This window comes from Mugil cephalus, chromosome 2 (assembly GCF_022458985.1).
Source record: "Mugil cephalus isolate CIBA_MC_2020 chromosome 2, CIBA_Mcephalus_1.1, whole genome shotgun sequence".
NCBI lineage: Eukaryota > Metazoa > Chordata > Actinopteri > Mugiliformes > Mugilidae > Mugil > Mugil cephalus.
Genome location: NC_061771.1, coordinates 5,199,297 through 5,217,037, shown reverse-complemented (window position 1 = coordinate 5,217,037; position 17,741 = coordinate 5,199,297). Strand labels below are relative to the sequence as shown.

General features: G+C 40.8%; 2 protein-coding genes across 3 annotated transcripts in view; both read left to right on the top strand.

Annotated features, from left to right (window-relative positions):
- Nucleotides 1-7,514, top strand: part of rbm20 (RNA binding motif protein 20) — a 47,195-nt gene extending 39,681 nt beyond the window's left edge. For both annotated transcript variants that reach the window (XM_047579574.1, XM_047579575.1), the window contains exons 11-14: nt 6-591; nt 852-917; nt 4,233-4,354; nt 6,320-7,514. In XM_047579574.1, the coding sequence (XP_047435530.1) occupies nt 6-591; nt 852-917; nt 4,233-4,354; nt 6,320-6,388 (843 nt within the window). In that variant the 3' untranslated portion in view covers nt 6,389-7,514. The remainder of the gene's footprint in view (nt 1-5; nt 592-851; nt 918-4,232; nt 4,355-6,319) is intronic.
- Nucleotides 7,515-8,769: 1,255 nt separating this feature from the next.
- pdcd4b (programmed cell death 4b) lies at nt 8,770-16,960 on the top strand. Its single transcript, XM_047578940.1, has 12 exons — nt 8,770-8,871; nt 9,308-9,406; nt 9,904-10,221; nt 12,382-12,476; nt 12,579-12,692; nt 12,795-13,016; nt 14,201-14,298; nt 15,046-15,160; nt 15,402-15,509; nt 15,789-15,899; nt 16,016-16,155; nt 16,243-16,960. Exons 2-12 carry the CDS (start codon nt 9,364-9,366, stop codon nt 16,301-16,303), a joined length of 1,425 nt encoding a protein of 474 aa, XP_047434896.1. The 5' UTR covers nt 8,770-8,871; nt 9,308-9,363; the 3' UTR covers nt 16,304-16,960.
- The last annotated feature ends 781 nt before the right edge of the window (nt 16,961-17,741 follow it).

The window sequence follows — 17,741 nt, the reverse complement described above, 5'->3', positions numbered from 1 at the left end:
CTCAGGAGAAAGAGTGGGAAAGTGGTGGTGACACTGACGAAGAGTGTTGGTACCCCAAGAACATGGAGGAGCTGGTCACTGTGGATGAAGTGGGAGGAGAGGATGATTCCATTATCGAGCCCGACCTCTCCGAGCTAGAAGAGTTTGCATCCTGCCCCAAAGAGTCTGAAGTGGAAGAATCGGTCGAAGAGCATGTGTCTACGTCTACCTCTTCCGTGGAGGTGCCGGAGACACCCAACGAGAAATCCAAGCAGGAAACTCCTTGTGGGGGAGTTGTAGAGCAGACAGCAACAGCTGTGATTGAAAAGGAAGACGATGATTTAACTGCACCCGGCTGTGAAGACCAGAGGACGGATCCAGTGGCTTCTCAGCCACCAGTGGCTAACCTTTGTGACTTCCCGACTGAGGAGTTCAAGGCTGCACTGGAGGAGACGTGCTCAGAGGAGAACAAAGGAACCGCCGACGGTCCCCCAGAAGAACTAATGGAAAATCACATTTGTGCGTCAGAAGAGAGTAAAACCCAGGAAGTAGGACAGGTCACGGAAACCATCATGAGTGGAGTGCAACACAAGGATGGTGTTCTTAAAAAAGGTATTTTTAATTTTTGCTGTTTAAATTATTAGTTTTTGCTGATGTGCATGAATATAATCTAAATAAAGTTCAGTTCAGGTCCACTTAACCCGTAAAATTAATAAAAATGTTGATAGAGTTGTTGTTACAAGAGCTTACAATTTGACACATATTGTTGCAACTTTTCTATTATTATTTAAGACAATACAATAAGTTAAAAAAAATCTCCTAAGTAGGTTTTGTTCATCCTGCCTTTCTCATAATTAATTTGCCTTCAATAGAGATCGAGGCCCCCTCTCCATCTCCTGAACAAGACAAAGCTGTCAGTGAACACAGCATCCCTTTGGGTAAGCTCAACTTTTTAAAAAATCACACATGGTATGGATCTAATTTTGCCAGCAGCAGCTTGCACAAAATATATTTTCTGGTCATTAATGAAAGCTAGGTCAGACTTGAGTTTTCACAGACTTCAAAGTTGATTTGGTCTTTTCACTGGAACTGGAACTTTTCACTTTACTGTGCTTTTAGTCTGAGTTGCGTTGTGATTTAAATCCAGTGAGAAGCTCATTTTAAAATAGTCCAATATTTCTCCTGAAATCCTGACACCTATTAATGAAGATACAAGAAAAAGCTACTAAAATCTAAACAGTTCTGGGTTTTGATCATCACAGATGGCTCCAGCCTTTCTCACTTTGCATGCTCTCCCGGTACATGCATGGGTTTGCGTGTTAATTGGTTAATTAGTGATTTTAAATTAGCCTTTGGTCTGCATGGGACGGATCGGTTGTTTGTTTGTCTTGTGTGTTAGCTCTGTGACAGACTGGCCACCTGTCTAGACTGTACCCTGACGCTCATCTAAGACAGGAAGGATATGCTGTCGCCCCCGTGGCCCCTAACCCTCTACAGAACAAGCGTGTAATAGATAATGGATGGATGGATTATGAAGTGCAGCACTGAAGTTAGTGCTGTCAAAACCTCTGTATTACTCTGATGGCCCTGTGGTCCTGGTATTAAACCGATCCAGCTCAGGATCTTCAGTGTTTGTCCTGGGCTGTCTGCAGTGGAAGTTCTTTAATCCATATATGTCAAAACAATGTGCTTGGGACCTGCTTATCACCACTCACAGCTATATTTAATCTTTGTCACAGGCAGCTTGATGGAGCCGTCAGCCTTCGGCCTCAGTTCTAAAGATAATGCATTATCCTTTCCAACGTTAATAAATAAATGCACCACCGACCGGTTGAATTAGCGCTCTAATTGACTGGTATTGCTCCTCCACTTGTTGGCCTATTTCCGTTTGTAGGTTGTGAAGTGCACCCCTGAGAGAGCGGTGCTTATATTATCATTAGGGTTGGAATGACACGGTCAGGCAAATGGCCGGTGTCAGCCGCGCCTGATGTATGGAGGCTTATGTAAGTTCTGGTGCTGCGTCACAACAACAGAGCGACAAGATGTAGGAAAAGCATATGAAGCCCTGAGTGTGTGTGTGTAGGTGTGTATCTGTGGCAAATGTGCATCTGTAAATTGACAGAATGACTGAAACAACTCGATGAGTCGTTGGTTGAAATAATAAATGTCTTCTACAGGGGGTCCACAGCCCCCAGAGGGTCCGAGGTGGTACTGTAGGGTGGGTGGGTGGGGGTGGGGGGATCTTTGGTTTCATATATATATATATATTTTATATATATATATATATTTTTTAATTTAAATGTCTTTAAATACACATTAACATGGATCCAGATTATTTTAGTAAAGGAATAAGGAAAAGGTTAATATTGAATGCAAAATGATAATAAAAATGTATATTTATAAATAGCACTAGGCTGAGTTTAATATAGATCACTTATAGTAGATGGGGGGTCACTACTTAATCCCTCCATCAGTTTGGGGTCCATGGCCTGAAAAACATTGAAGACTCTGCTTTAATCCATTCAACACTGTAGAAACTTAAATAAAGTGTTTAAGATTTATTTTTTTCTCTAAGCATCGTACGTCCTGCTTTGAGTGTGTGATACATATTAGATATATATTAGATATATACATATGTGAGACGATGTACTCAGAAAAAAACAGTAATAAAAGAAAATATAAAATAAAAGTAAAGTAAAAAATATCAAAGAATGTGTGCCCGTTTCTGAATAACACTTTACTATTACTGGGCCGGTGCATTAATGTGTTAACGCTGCTGCTAGGTAATGGGGTGTGTTTTACTGTGGGGTAGCATGTCTATGAACATGTCATTTTATATTAGTAGTTTTTTATATATACTAATAATATAACTGGGTGGCATGGTTGTGGTTAGCGCTGGCGCCTCACAGCAAGAACACACTGTGTGGCGTTTCCACATTGTCCCTGTGCCTGCAGACGTTTTCCCCTGATACTCTGGCTTCTCTCCACAGTCCAAAGACATGCTCGTTAGATTTATTGTTGATTCTCAATTTGCTGCAGGTGTTGACATGAGTGTGAATGGTTGTTTGTCTTCGCCCTGGCATAGACTGGCGACCTGTCCAGAGTGGAGACCCTCTTGATGACTTGTCTAAGTAATCAAATAAATGCAGTGAAACAAAGAGTTCAGTCTCTGCCTCCAGCTTAAAGATATGCTGGTATAAAGTACCAGAAGTTAGAGAATGTCTGTAACCGACCTTAGACTGTAGTGATTATGGCCAACTATGCATCTACCAAATACTGATTTGACCAGGATGAATATATGTGCAATCCCTTTCTGTTGCACTATATATTTTTACTTAATAGACATAACTTTGAGATATCAATTTTCTTTCACTTGACAGTGAAAGATATTTTGTTTTTTTAAACATTCTTGTCAAAAAAGCCTAATTATATAGACCACGATGCCATTTAACACACAGGAGGGTGAATACTTCACTGTACTAAAGTGTGGTATTTTTAAAGGTAATTAGCTTAATGTTTTAGTTAGTTTTAGTTAGTTTAGTTTAGTTACATTCTGACAATGCACATAGTACACACATACAGCTCAAAGAGAAGATTAAAAATATTAGGATCATGAGACAAACTCTCGCGCATTTACACTGAAGTTAGCAGAATAAAGAATAGTGCTTATTGTGGAGGAAAGAGAAAAAAAGTAATTGTAGTCAGTCTGATAATTACTAGTAGCTTCATGTGTGATGTAACGGTGCTTTAGCTTTGAGCAAGTCCATAGGGAGATCAACAAAAATACACTCAGCCGCTTTAAGAAACATAAATAAATAAATGATATACCCCCCTAGTAGTGGCTGGCCTGGGCGCCAGAGATAAAAATGGCGTAATCTGAGCCCAACCTGTAGCCACACAGTCCCACAGGCTCAAGAGTCTCTGGAGAGTAGTCGGTTTATAATTTGCTGAGCTTCACTGAATGTTACAAACTTACAACTTTTTCTGGTTTGAAGCTTTCTAATAATCATTAAACTCATGTGTAGTCAAACACACTGACCCCATTTTGTGTCTCAAGCGTAGAGGAAGGTGCTGCAATGAGGGGTGAAGGACAGTCCAGGCACGATTTCTGTTTCTCCTTCACACTTATTTCAATACGTGTACAGCGCTGGAAGAATTTAGTCTGCAATTTCAGATGCATGTCTTTTGTGAGATGTGTCCTTTGTCACGCGTGTATTCCAGCGACTGAATGTTTTGTGCTCACCGTCTTACAGGAGTGGAGTTCGTGGTGCCGAGGACGGGCTTCTACTGCAAACTCTGCGGCCTGTTCTACACCAGCGAGGAGACGGCGAAGGCCACCCACTGCCGCAGCACCGTTCACTACAGGAACCTACAGGTACGCCCCACACCGTCACACACTCCTCCTTCAGGTGATGAACACAACAGGGAAATATACCTTTCTCCATTTATTCAGGCTTTCCCCCGTGAATCACACAGTGTCCGTCTTTGTGCCTGTACGCTTCTTCCGAGGTTACTGTCAGTGTGTGGTCCACAGGCCGTGTGGTCTGGTAGCAGAAACCTTGTGATTACACCACCTGTTGTTGAGCCGGGTGACTAATCTCTTTGTTTCATATGTAAGAATATACAGCACATGCATATAATATCAACTTTCTGTTCTTCCCATGCTTGGAGGTTTGTGGAATACATCTTTATGTGTGTTTGGTGTGGTCCTCTGCAGAGTGTGTGTACCGTTTAAACTGTGCGACCTGTGCACAAAGAATATCATTGAAAAACACTTTGATTGTGCTAAATAAAAAGTTTAAAAGTATTGGGTAAGCAGTCACCTAATTGGTCAAAATCAATTGATGTTGATCATAAACTTTTACATTATTTAAGGAACAAATTCTTAATCGCAGATTCTCAGGGTACGTTTTGCAGCTCTGCTGATTTTTTTATTTATTTAATTGAAATAATTACGTGAAATAACAAAAACAAAAAACAGCGGACCACTTGAACATTAAAATGTTCAGACGCCATCAGATCAGTAAACACAAGCCAATCAAATACTCAGATATATACCATACACCGTCACATCCCAGCGCACACACCATATATACATTGCATGTACGCTTGCACATGTACAGTATTAGGTTTCCGATCATTGGCCAGTCAGCACCAAGCCATCTTGCATTTCTTTCGTCCCCAGCTGCACAGCTGAAGCACACCAGAGGAGCGTGATTCCCTCACATTTGATGGATTACATTCCAGGAGGGAGAAAAAAACGGATTTAAACAGTTGCGCTGTCTGTCAAAGCTCAGCGTGTATGTTTGTTCTGGTGTTTAACATTTGATCTTGGCCATAGATCCATATTACTTGTGTGCTTATGTACTAGGGCTGCTCCTAAAATTTTTCATAGTGTGGCTGGTAATTGTTGATATTATATGCAGACAATTAATAAACAGATTTTTTTCCGTCTCATCATAAAGTATTCGACCTGTTGCTGTAGGTGACAGCAGCTGCTACTATGTTCTAAAACCTTCTAAATGATGACAGTATTTATTCACATTCAAAGCGCAAACCTGGAGATGGTATGAAGACTGCAGACACGTATTTTGAGCTGGTTACTTCTGAACACTGCAAGTGTACATTATAATAATCAGCATGAAGCCAACTTGCCAACGTGGCTTTTTGGAGGCTAATTTAAATATTATGCATACCAAGACTTAGAATTGGTGATATAAAATGTCGACAACTAATTTATTTTACAGCTTTTAATTGTCACTTCAGAAGGCATGTGGACTGCTGCAGCTGTTGTTACTAATACTTTCAACACTTGGCTGAAAACTGTTTTCATAAAAATGAAAAAGAAAAAAGAAATTGCAGTTCTACAATTCTACTTTGTTGCGTGACACTGTCTGGATTTAGCTTAAAAATTCACTCTCATAAACTTCCTAGTTTTAATTCTGATCTGATTTGTAGAAAACGTGACTCATTAGATTATTTTAGCGGCGCAGTCAAATCCTTTACACACCGACGAGCCAAATCCTTCGGAGCAACTGCAAAGATTGGGAGATGTTTCCTATCAGCAGGAGGTCCGAGGAGGGACAAAGCATGAAAAGGTGACAGGGTGTTGGAGCATGTGCTGGAGCAAGTCAGATCCAAAACACAACTTACGGGACTTAAAGGATCTGCTAATGTTCTGGTGTCGGATACCACAGGAAAACCGTCACAGGTCTTGTGAAGCCTCCTGTTATAACGCCACCAAAAGGCCCAGCAGCGCAGTAGCTGTGGGTCAGGATGTGGCTCTCTGTGTCTCTGCCTGCTCAGCTTACTTAGGTTTGCTTTTTTATTTTTTTCACAGAAGTACCTGTCTCAGCTAGCGGAGCAAAGTCTGGCAGGTGCACTTGCTGAACCCGCGGCTGCACAGTGACAGCTCGACCTCTCAACTCTCACGTGGCGAACAGCGGAAGAAAGCTATCAGCAGCAGCAGCGTGGATAATGTGATGCACTGCAGCTACAATTTGTGGACGGTTGCAATGATTTTTATATTTAGGTGGACTGATGTTTGCAGGTCTTGCGCCACAGATGCTTTCTATTTTTTACGTATCTGAAGTGAAATGTATATTAAGGGCTATTACGTTTTAATTTATCTCTTGTTTTTTTCTTACAGTGTTATTTTATTGGCTTGTGTGACTTAAAGTTATGTGTTGTTTTACTGGCATGGAAATGAGAAAGCTATCGTTTGCAATAGGGCCTTACAGTATGTCAGCTTGTTGGGTTTAAATCAATTCTTGGCATTGTCTGCTTTTGGATTTTCTCTGTACATCATCCACACAACAGTGATTCATTTACAGCTGCAAAATGACTTGAATGTGTTATGTGCTAAGAAGTGCTTTTTGTTTTACGGTCGGCTCAAAAGCTCAGTGAGCTGCAACTTAAGCAAAGAACAACAAATAGAAGTATTTGTTTTCTCACCTTGCAGGTTTTCTCTAAATGCGGAGCAGATCTTGTCAAAATGTCCTTTTGCTGCCTCACATTGAGTTCTCAAGGCCACTGAATTTTTGTTCTCAGATTCTCAGGATTTCGGTGTATAGATCATAACATTTATATTTTTATTTATATTTGGAGTTTTGAGGCTTTATGGCAAATTTTCTTTCATCCTGTTGTTGTGCACTATACAGTATCTGTCTGTGAGGTAAAATGTACATCATGAATAATGATGCAACTATGCAAACATTTTTTATTTTATTTTATTTTTCATTTTATGTTGCATTTTATTCATAAGTCAACCCCAGTCATATTTGCCACTTTGTGTAATGCCTTAAATATTAAAGACCTTAAACTGGACCATGTGTTTAATGAATCAGTTAAACATGAAGTGTTTCATGTTGCGGTGATGTGTAACAGAAGGATTGTCAGGCCAGACTCTGTTTTTTGTATACTGTGAATAACACTGATCTTGTGACGTCAGTGATAGTGCTGTTTTCTTTTGAGGAACTTTTCATATGATTTTTGATGCCAAAAACTTGAATAAACGTTGCAGATGTTTCACTTTGGCCGCGTCCACGTCACTCAGCTTGTCTCCATAGGTATCTTGTATTTTCCCAGTATTTTTGCCAGTGCTATACCAGGTTAGTAAAGTATTTTAATGTGATATAGTGGTAACATAACACTTCCATCACTCTAATTCATGCAGTGAGATTTGACTGGGACTGTTGTATAAGAGCTCCCCCAAGTGTTGAGGCAGAGAACACAACTGAGTTATTAAACCAAAAACAGTATAAAAGATATGTCAAACCAAGCTTTAACATTGATCAGATCCAACACTACAATCCTATTTGCTATGCCATGCTATTTGTTCGTCTGCTTATTTACTGTCTTATCTGTTTATTCAGCTTATTAATGATAGTTTGTGATCTGTCCATAGTACTTAGCATGTTTTGGCCCCAAATTATAATTCTTAATTGTAATTCTTTGGACACAATCAATAAATTGTTATAATCAGTACACACTCAATGAACTGTAGTGCAGTCCATCAAGAGCACTGCTAAAAACCACTGCATTCTAATATACCCTGCACTAAATTAAGGTTATGGTATTCTGCATTTGATTTAGATAACCTACAAAGCTGTTAATTCAGCTGTGTTTTTATTTTGTAGGTTGTGAAAGGCTGCTGCTTAGATTCTTCCCAAATGAGCTATGAATTGCAAATAATCAATATTTCTAGTAACTAGGTTGCAGTAAGTGGGCCCACTGGATCTTTTAACAATAACACTATTGTTTGTTCCTCATATTGCCATAGAAATTGTAATGTTGCCAGATATCACATTGAAGATACTGACTGACCTTTTTCTGCAGGTGGAGCTGGAGGAAAAAGTGTGCAAGGCAGATCTGTACATGTTTCTATTTTCTGACAACTCCATTTTAGTTAGCGGGCTACGCTAAATAACAGAAACACTTTTGTGATTAATTCAATCCAGTTTATCAACGCCGCAAACTGCAACTTCCAAAATGATCATATAGTTGAATTATCATCTTTCTTGCATAAACTGAACTTGAGGGGTTATTTGGTGCAAGACTGTCGTATTAGAATGCATTACTTTTATTTTTTTAGTGTCTTGGGAAAGTCAACACATATTATTGTCGCTATGAACCAGACCGCTGTGATTAATGGTGAAGCGCTGTAACACCGTCGATAGGGGGCAGCACTTTATAAACTGCACAGACCTCACAGAACCTACGAGAAGAACGATTCCCGTGTTGCATTCCCATTGGTCCGCTGGTTAAAACCCCCACGAGCCTCCAGCCAATCAGACAAAGAAAACACCAACCTACGTGCCTGCGTTGCTGGGTAGGTAAAACAAAAACAACGGCGTTTGTGTCAAGAGTTTGAAGCTTGGACTACGACAGACGGTCAGTGATTCCATTGGCACGTATTAAATCGTTTGAGAAGACGAAATTTTACGTGATACCATGAACTTAACAATTTAATCGATGAAATAATATTGTACGTGAAGCTCGCTGAGTGAGCAGTTTGATATGATATTTTTCTAACGTCTGTGCTTCGACAACCGAAAACTCCGCTGACTGTTGGTTAACTGTTAACTGTAGGTTTCATGTAGGAGTGTCGGTCGTAAATATGTATAAATACATTCCTCTAGTATCGTGCCTGTAACCCGCCTCCGTTGGTTGTAGACCTCCGAGACAGCTAACGCAGCGTTAGCCATTGTTTGTCAACAGTATGACTGAATGAATAAGGGGGAGGGGAGCCGTTGTGTTGCAGCATGTCGAGGCATGTTAGCTGTTATTAGCGCCCACGTAAATTCACTTTTCTTCTCCAACATTGCAGGCGTATCTTGAAATATCTGCACGGTTCTGCTGCAAACTGTGAAAATACGGTGAAACATGGCAACTGACTGCGTGGCCTGGCTGAACGCGATCCCTGTTGGTAAGTGTGAGCCATTTAAATGCCTCCTCAGCTGCTTGTGTTGTGTTATGATGTAGGGCACTGGGACTTTTTCGTGCGGAAGTGGTTGAATGCTTGTCTTCTTGCATTGCCGTTTTATTTTTTTCTTCTGCTCATCCTTTATGTTGTGGCCGTGTGCAGGAAGAAATTGAATATATTCCAGTTTGTTGGGAACTCTGATGAAAAGAAACATATTGTAATTTAAGAGTCTTGCACCAGAGCTCCACCAAGGTTCTGGTAATCAGCACTAGTTCATCATACAGTTGAGTTACCATTACTATTTCTCACATAAACAGAACATTACAGCACATTGGGTACAACAAGATTGTACCCAACTTTTGGCTAGAAGGTGTAGTATAATATTAACTAGCTTTTCCTGAGTTGCCTTTCATTTCTCCTCCTTTTGCCTTAAAGGAACTCACTCATCATCTGTTAACTCAAGCATAACTTCATCTCCATGTGTACTAATATTTCAACAGAGGCTGAGGACCTGAGTGACTCGTTCGTATCCGCAGAGGAAGACAATGGAGGATTAGCTGTCTCCAATAAAAACATCAACAACGAGATCAATGGTAACTGGCTGTTATCGTCAAGCAACAACATCCACGAGGCACGTCTGAAGGCGAAGGCCAAGCGGAGGCTGAGGAAGAACTCCTCCAGGGACTCTGGAAGAGGGGACTCCCTCAGCGATAACGGGGATGTGGTTAGGGGAAACTCTGCGGCTCCCACAAGCCCAAAGAGCAAGCTGCTGGACAGAAAGTCTCGACTGGGGAAGGGCAGAGGGCTACCAAAGAAAGGTAAGAACACTTGATGTATTCATAAATATGCAAATGATTGGTCTGAGTCAGTTTCCTTCTGTTTTTAAATGTCAGCATTTTGGTGCCCATTGCAACAGGCGAGTGAAAGTGCCGCAGATGTTTCACGTAGCAGTTCTTCAAAGGGAAACACTTTGTTCCTGTGTTGTTGTCACCTGTTGGCTTTCCATCTTGGTGTCATAAACCAATTAGGTTGTAAACAAATGGCACGGTGATCCTGAGCAGCTTGTGCCCATTTAAATGTACTCTCCTGTTTTCTTGCCATCTGCCTCGCCAGGCTTTTCTGGAAATTGCCATGGCAGGTTTAATTAAAATCTTGGCAGCATTTTGTGCAATGCACCAGACGTTTTTTTGTTGTACTAGTAATGCTAACAGGGAAAGCTGTCCGTCGTTGTAATAAGGAGATATAATGTATCTGATAAATATTAGATAAACATATACTTTAATTAAGGTTATGGTCTATCTGATTGCCTTTTACTTGATTTGTTTGAAGTGTTTGTGTTGCTAAAGAACACTATCATGTTTGCCAAGGCACAGATAAATCCTCATAATGGCATTGGCCATTCTGCTGAAAAGGTTGCATAATGCTTCCTGTGATTGCCTATCTAATTTATTTAATTAGACAAAGATAGCTCCTCTAACCCGCCAATTCACGTCAGAAATGTATTAGGGAATCAGAATGCATTATTTTCTAGTGTCTCTTACTGTAGGTTTTTATTCAGTGTTTTAAGAGCATAGTGTAACTGTACTACAGACTGCAGTACAGTTCAGGCACCATGCTCTGCCCATGGGCGGTAGAACTGGAGCATATGAAGCTACTCCTGACATAATCTTTTTTTCTTTTTTTTTTTTTGTTACATAACCAAACTGGCACACCAGAGGAGCTGTGTAATTTTAGCCACGAACTTTCCTGCATTAATACTTTCTTGCATTTCAGTTTTGTTGATGTATTGAGTGTCAGGTGAAAGCACATTTTGCGTAAAAATTGTCCACAATGGATGTGGGCTAAGCTAAATATAGTTGCATGTCATATGCTACATACTGGGTGGGACTAATGGGGGGTTTAAAGCATGTCTCAGAAGCAGCTTTGGTATTGGGCTTCTTAAACTGTCTGCAATCTGCTGGGGCTGACCTCAGACCCAGCAGATGTTCGCTTGTGTTTTCTGAGCTGCATGTTAGCTTCAATGCTATGTGTGTATTCAGTTGTAGCAGGAGGACACAGGCACAATACTGAGGTATAGGCTACTCATGTTCAGAGGCATCCATGGTCCTGGACGATATCACTGTTACACATGTAAAATGGGTGGCATCATAGGGCACGTAACCTGGGTGCGATTTGCAATGCTACACAGCCTGTGTAGGCAGCAGGGTATTTAACACAGTACAACACATACATACCCACATGGATGGATTATAGCACAGCACGTCTGGTCTCAGGATTATAAAAACGTGCTTTGGCATTTTGAAATTAAAACACACAGAGATGGGGATACGTTTAACATGAGCAGTAATAAAATAAATAAACAAATATGCAATATGGATCCCTGGACCAGACCTTCCTGAAGTCAAATGCTAAAGCTGAGTGTGACTGTGCTGTGCTGCAGATAAGGAAGTGAGATAGAGACTGTGCTATTTTCCGGTTTGATTATTGTGTGTAGAAATGATCCACCCACAACTTTCTTGAACTGCGTCTCAGTTTCCTCAACTGTGGCTTCCTTCCCCATATCAGAACCTTCTCCACAAATTAATTAAGACTTGCCACTACATGGCCAGTAAGCAAAATATTCTGCATAATTGCAGCTTGTGTGATTTAATCTGACAACCTGATTTAATCACAACAAAGACTTCAAGTGTGTCAGCATCAAGCTCAGTACTGTCACTGCCAGGTACTCTTATTATGTCACCTCTGCATAGCCTTGCTTTCAGATAAGTCATGGTACTTAACGTTCTTTTCATAGGAGATATGAGTTGTAAACTAATAAATGGGAGTTAAAGCTGTATGTACAATAGTAACTCATGTTTCTAGTAATTAATATATGTGGACCACTAGATTTTTTGAAAATGACACTGCCGGTGACCTTGTTTGCTCCTCATATTGCCTTTGGTGTTGATTATCACATCAACATTGATGTTTGTCTGCAGGCGGAGCTGGAGGAAAAGGTGTGTGGGGCAGATCTGGGGAAGTTTACGAACCAGAGGAGGTAGATGAGAAAGACCCCAACTACGATGAAGCTCAGGTAAGGACTGTTGTTTGAAAAAGTACGTTACATTATAACACGTCCCTTCGTGATGTGTCCCCCCCCAAACGCGAGACTTGGAATGTGGTTGTGTTTTGACAGGAAAACTGTGTGTATGAGACTGTGGTTCCCCCCCTGGATGAGAACGACTTTGAGAAGACAGTCACCCCTATAGTGCAAGAGTACTTTGAACACGGAGACACAAATGAAGTAGCTGTAAGTGCTTCAGAAACAGAAACTGGGATTTATATACAAAGTTTTCTCAAGTGTAATGAATTCAACGACATAGTAAAAATCAACACCCCGTTCCGTTTAAAGGAGCTGCTTGCAGAACTTAACTTGGGGCCCATGCGGAGCGAGGTGCCCTCACTGGCTGTGTCACTGGCCCTGGAGGCCAAAGCCAGCCACAGGGAGCTCACCTCCAGGCTGCTGGCTGACCTGTGTGGGCCTGTTCTGTCAACCAGGGACATGGAAACCTCCTTTGACAAATTGCTCACAGAGCTCCCTGACCTAGTCCTGGACACACCAGGAGCTCCTCAGGTGAGTCTCCAGAGATGTGGGTGTACATGTGTGTTAATCAGTCAGGAAGTTATTAAGTGTCTGTTTGTTATAGTACAACATATAATTTTTAGAATCACCTAAAAAAAAAATCACCTAGTGAATTATGAGCCTCTTTCTTGTATGAACTCCAGACTACTTGGTCAACATTAGGTGTTTTCTTCCAGGCTTGTGTCAATTGGACCGAACTGTGTAGGAGCAAGTTGACTGATTTGTTCAGAGCTGCAGTGCATGTGTAAAAATAGCTTTAGACAGTTAAAATCACAAAATAGAATTGCTACAAGAAATGAGAGCGAGTTCATACGGACAACTGGAGTCTAATGGAGCTACATTAAATCCACATTACACAATCTGACTCATTTAGGTTTTGGGACATTTTGTCCTTTTGTTAGCATTATAGAAAACGTTAAAGGCTCCTTGTCAGCTGAGATAACAGTTTGTGTTTGCAGCCTGTGGTAGAGCACAGAGGAAGCACTGTGGTTGGATGTACGAGTGTGTGTGTGTGTGTGTGTGTGAGAGAGCCCCTTTCTTTTTCAGCCTACACAGACATGAGATCCCTAGCTATTGTCTGTCAGCGCTCGCAAAATGCAGCCTCAGCAAAGGACGCTAAAAAGGGGTTATTGGTAGTCCTTCCCCCTTTACCCCTCCTTTCACCACCCCATTTGGTCTCACTGGTCATTTCTGTCCCACTCTTTCAGTTCTCAGTGGGGCTAAATGGGTATTATTATTCTGCCCTGCCCCCATTTTCTTCCGTCTGCTCTTTCACCCCGTCTCTGTCTCACTTTCACACGCTCCTTTTCTCCCCGTGTGCCTGCCAGTCTCGCCACAGCGACGGGTCAGATGAGATGTAGCTGTAGCTGTTGTCTACTCAGGAACAATGAGCAGCAACCAGCACTGGCTTTGTGGAGGCTAGAAGAGCAAAGCCAGCTTTTTCATTTCCCCCAATCACACTACTGTAAACAAAGACACGTGCCTCAGAGGCCACTGTCAGTGTTTTTGTAGGGCCTCTGACCTGAAAGGATTTTGTAATTGTTATCTTGTAATGTGTACCAGCATTTTTACATAACTGTTTTCTGATCTAGTAGAGTGATAAGGATGAACCTTGTACTTGCCATGCGTTGTGTTTGGGATTATCTACATTTCATTCTTTTGTCTTTCTCTTTCAGTTGGTGGGTCAATTCCTTGCACGCGCTGTTACTGACCAGATATTGTCTAAGAGCTACATCGATGGCTACAAAGGCAGAGTTGACTGTGAATACACCAGGCATGTGATTGCTTGCAAAGCTCTAAGTTTTCTGTTTGTGCCGTTGGCATAAAAATATTTTATGATGTTGGGGTTTTAAAGGTGAGAGGATATTCACTCAATAACTATATCATCAGTCAGGCTAGTCTGTCTTGAACCAGTAGTCAGGAGGCTATTTGCACCACAGGTTTTTATTGTCATCATCCCTCCTGTTCATACTGAAAATATTCCTTCTTAAAGTGACTGTAATTTAAGTACAGGGATTCAAAATAAATAGAATTGCTTTGTGTGAATATGTATTTCAGAATTCTGAAGTGATCTGACTTAAAGAATACAAGTTTTCAGAAAACTTTTTCTTGTAAATTTACTGATCCACACTGTAGTAGATTTTAAATCTTTTGATATCAAACATTTGTGATACTGAGCGTGACGGCCCCGATGGGTAGTTTAAGAGGTTAAAGAGCTGGTCTGCACCAATTAATCTGGTACAGAGTGAGTGGTGAATTTGCGGATATATCATCCCAAATCTCCTGTAGTCTGAGCCCAGCTTTAGTTTAGTGTGGAAAGATGGCTGCAGATTATGTATTCTACCTTAAAAATGCACAGAGAGGGATCTCTGAAAAGCGATTCCAGCAGGAAAAAATGCTTTAGTAAGGACGGAATAATAAGAGATCGATGGAATCTAAACTTGTGTCATTTAATTATTCTTTTTTAAAACACAGCAGTAACTTTGGCCTGTGACTCTAACGTGTGTTGTTTCTCTCTCAGGGCGGCACTAGATCGGGCGGCCGTGCTGCTGAAGATGAATATGGGTGGGCTTCGCATAGACAATCAGTGGGGTACAGGGGGCGGCCAGAGACCTGTCATACAGCTCATTAAAGAGGTAATGCTAATGATAACACTGAACAGTTCTTTGAGTTTTGTATGGTGTGCTAATGTATGTAAATTAAATGTCCTTTTCATCAAAAACTATGAAGATTTAGTTGAATCATCAAATTCACAGTGACACTGAACGGTTTCCAAAAACTTGGGTAGAATTGAGACCTGATGATCATTTATTTGAACAAAACTGTTGACAGTGAAGCCATATGAAGGCCAGTGACGTGTATTCTCTGTCCTGCTAGATGAACCTGCTGCTGAAGGAGTACATCCTGTCTGGAGACAGCAAGGAAGCTGAGAGGTGCCTGAGAGACCTAGAGGTTCCCCACTTCCATCATGAGTTTGTCTATGAGGTGAATATTTGGCTACACTTGTTTTAGCAACACAGAGAAACACTCCTACGATATGAAACTGAAATACAAATGTGGGTGTGTCTAACACCTGATTACAAAGGTGTGTTCAAGTTATTGTGTATTGTTGTCAAGCTACTGCAACCACAGTTACTTTGTGTATTTAAAATCCTGACTGACGAGTTCAAACTCTTCTTGCCGGTCTGTGAATAAAACAGTAGTTTGTATAAGAGTCTGTAAGTACTGATGCAAAGCTTTGAATGTGTCCTCCGTTTCTCGCAGGCAATAGTTATGGTGTTGGAGTCCAAAGGAGACAAAACACTCAAAATGATTTTGCAGCTACTCAAGTCTCTCTCTGTGTCCTCCATCATCACTGTCGACCAAATGAGAAGGGTACGGTGCCACCTGGTGTTGAAATCATGCACTGCATACAATTTCACCACATCAGTTTTGCTTGGTAGCCTTACAGAGTGATGCTTAAGATACAGCGACTTTTCTTTCTTTTATAGGGCTATGAAAGAGTTTATATGGACATTGCTGAAATTAACATAGACGTCCCTCGTGCATACTTCATCTTGGAGCAACTTGTTGACAAGAGCTTCAGCATGGGAATCATTGATGTAAAGCTAAGAGATCTCTGTCCCTGTCGGTGAGTGCGCCACCTTTCACAGACACACTCATCTCTGCAGATTTATTTTACTACTTTGTTAATCATTGTTGTTCTGTCATTCATCAGCGGCCGGAAGAGGTTCGTCAGCGAGGGAGACGGAGGTGTTGTCAAACTTGAAAGCTACTGAAGAAAAATTTTTATGTGCCAGATTTCCTTTAGAGGATGAAGCTACTTTTTTACAGGCATATTTTTCAAAATAGTTGAGTACAATTTCTTCCTTTTACCAGTCAAAATAATGTACATTTCTAAAATTGAGGTGGGGTAAAAAAAAACAAAAAACTCCCAGCAAAACTGCACTTTTGATTGAAACTGAAGTAGATCACTTTCTCCCAGGTGTTTCAGTATAAACATTTACATAAGCTAGCCCTCAAAGTGCCAGTGTCAGTCATTCCATGTTGTTTTGTACAGTATTTTCTTGATTTCACTGCCACTCCCCTTGTGTTTTCTAGAAAGCAGTGATTGTACAGAGAAGGCTGGTTTGTGTCGAAAGCTTTATTAAAAAAATCAAAAAACTAAAGGGAGCATGTTGGTTCAGTACAATACAGTTTCCCTGACTAGCTGCTTTTTCTATGCTGTGCTTGACTGTTTCTTTTTATTCTTGAAATTACAATAAAAAAAATGTCATTATTAAAGGTGTCATGACACAAGTGCAAAAACAAATACCAGTCGGACAACTTCAGGAAAATGGTGTTTGAGAATGTTTATTTTTGTATTTGATGAGTACTAGTGTGTGTATTACACCACATATTGCTCTATGTTTGTTCATTAAACGACTTAAATGACATACGTGCGTTGTGAGTGTTGCAATATCAACAAAGTCCTAATTCCTGTTGCTGCTTTGCTCTGCCTCAAACTCACACTTGTTTAATGAATTAATTCCAAAGACGTAATAATACAAAAGAAAAGCTTAAAGAAGCACATCAGTAACCAACGACGCTGTCACACAAGTCATGGATGTAATCCTTCCTAACAACATGCTGTCAATCATTCAACAATGACTAAAGAACAGCAAGACTTAAAGAGTGGTGTCCCACCTCTTCCTGAGCTCTTCTGCTCTGAGAAGCCACATATTAGTAGCTTCATGACCTTGCAAGTCGCTGTCCATACAAACACTCTTAAACCTGTGCTTGTGTCATCCATTTGCTGCATTTGACTATCTCTGTTCTTACGACTCTTCCATTGGATCTACTGTGTCTGCTCCTTTGACGCCACCTCTTGCTGTTTGACAGCCTCTTGAGCCTCCAACTGCATCTTTTCCAGTTTTTCTAGAGTGACTGATTTGAGTGGGAGCAACTTTGGTTTACACAGAATCATGGTGGGGACATCCTCCATGGAAAGCTGCCCTGTGGATGTTGGAAAAAAACAAACAAACATTAATTCTCACATTTCTACATTAAATCTTGGCTGTATTGGTGCTATGTCTCAGAAAACATCCAGCATATTAGCAGTGATAAATTCTCTCCACTAAATAAGATACTGCAATTGGTTAAGCAGCGTGGAAAAACTGATCCGCAGTTTTTTTTACATATCCAATGTTACGTTCACAGCCCTGTAATGTGTGGAGA

Bases quoted from the DNA above. Each gene is read 5' to 3' on its own strand.
- pdcd4b (XM_047578940.1), top strand. From the start codon at position 9,364: ATGGCAACTGACTGCGTGGCCTGGCTGAACGCGATCCCTGTTG. The intron at 13,017-14,200 runs GTGAGTCTCCAG...TTTCTCTTTCAG, and splicing joins ACACACCAGGAGCTCCTCAG to TTGGTGGGTCAATTCCTTGC. The intron at 15,510-15,788 runs GTGAATATTTGG...CGTTTCTCGCAG, and splicing joins ATCATGAGTTTGTCTATGAG to GCAATAGTTATGGTGTTGGA.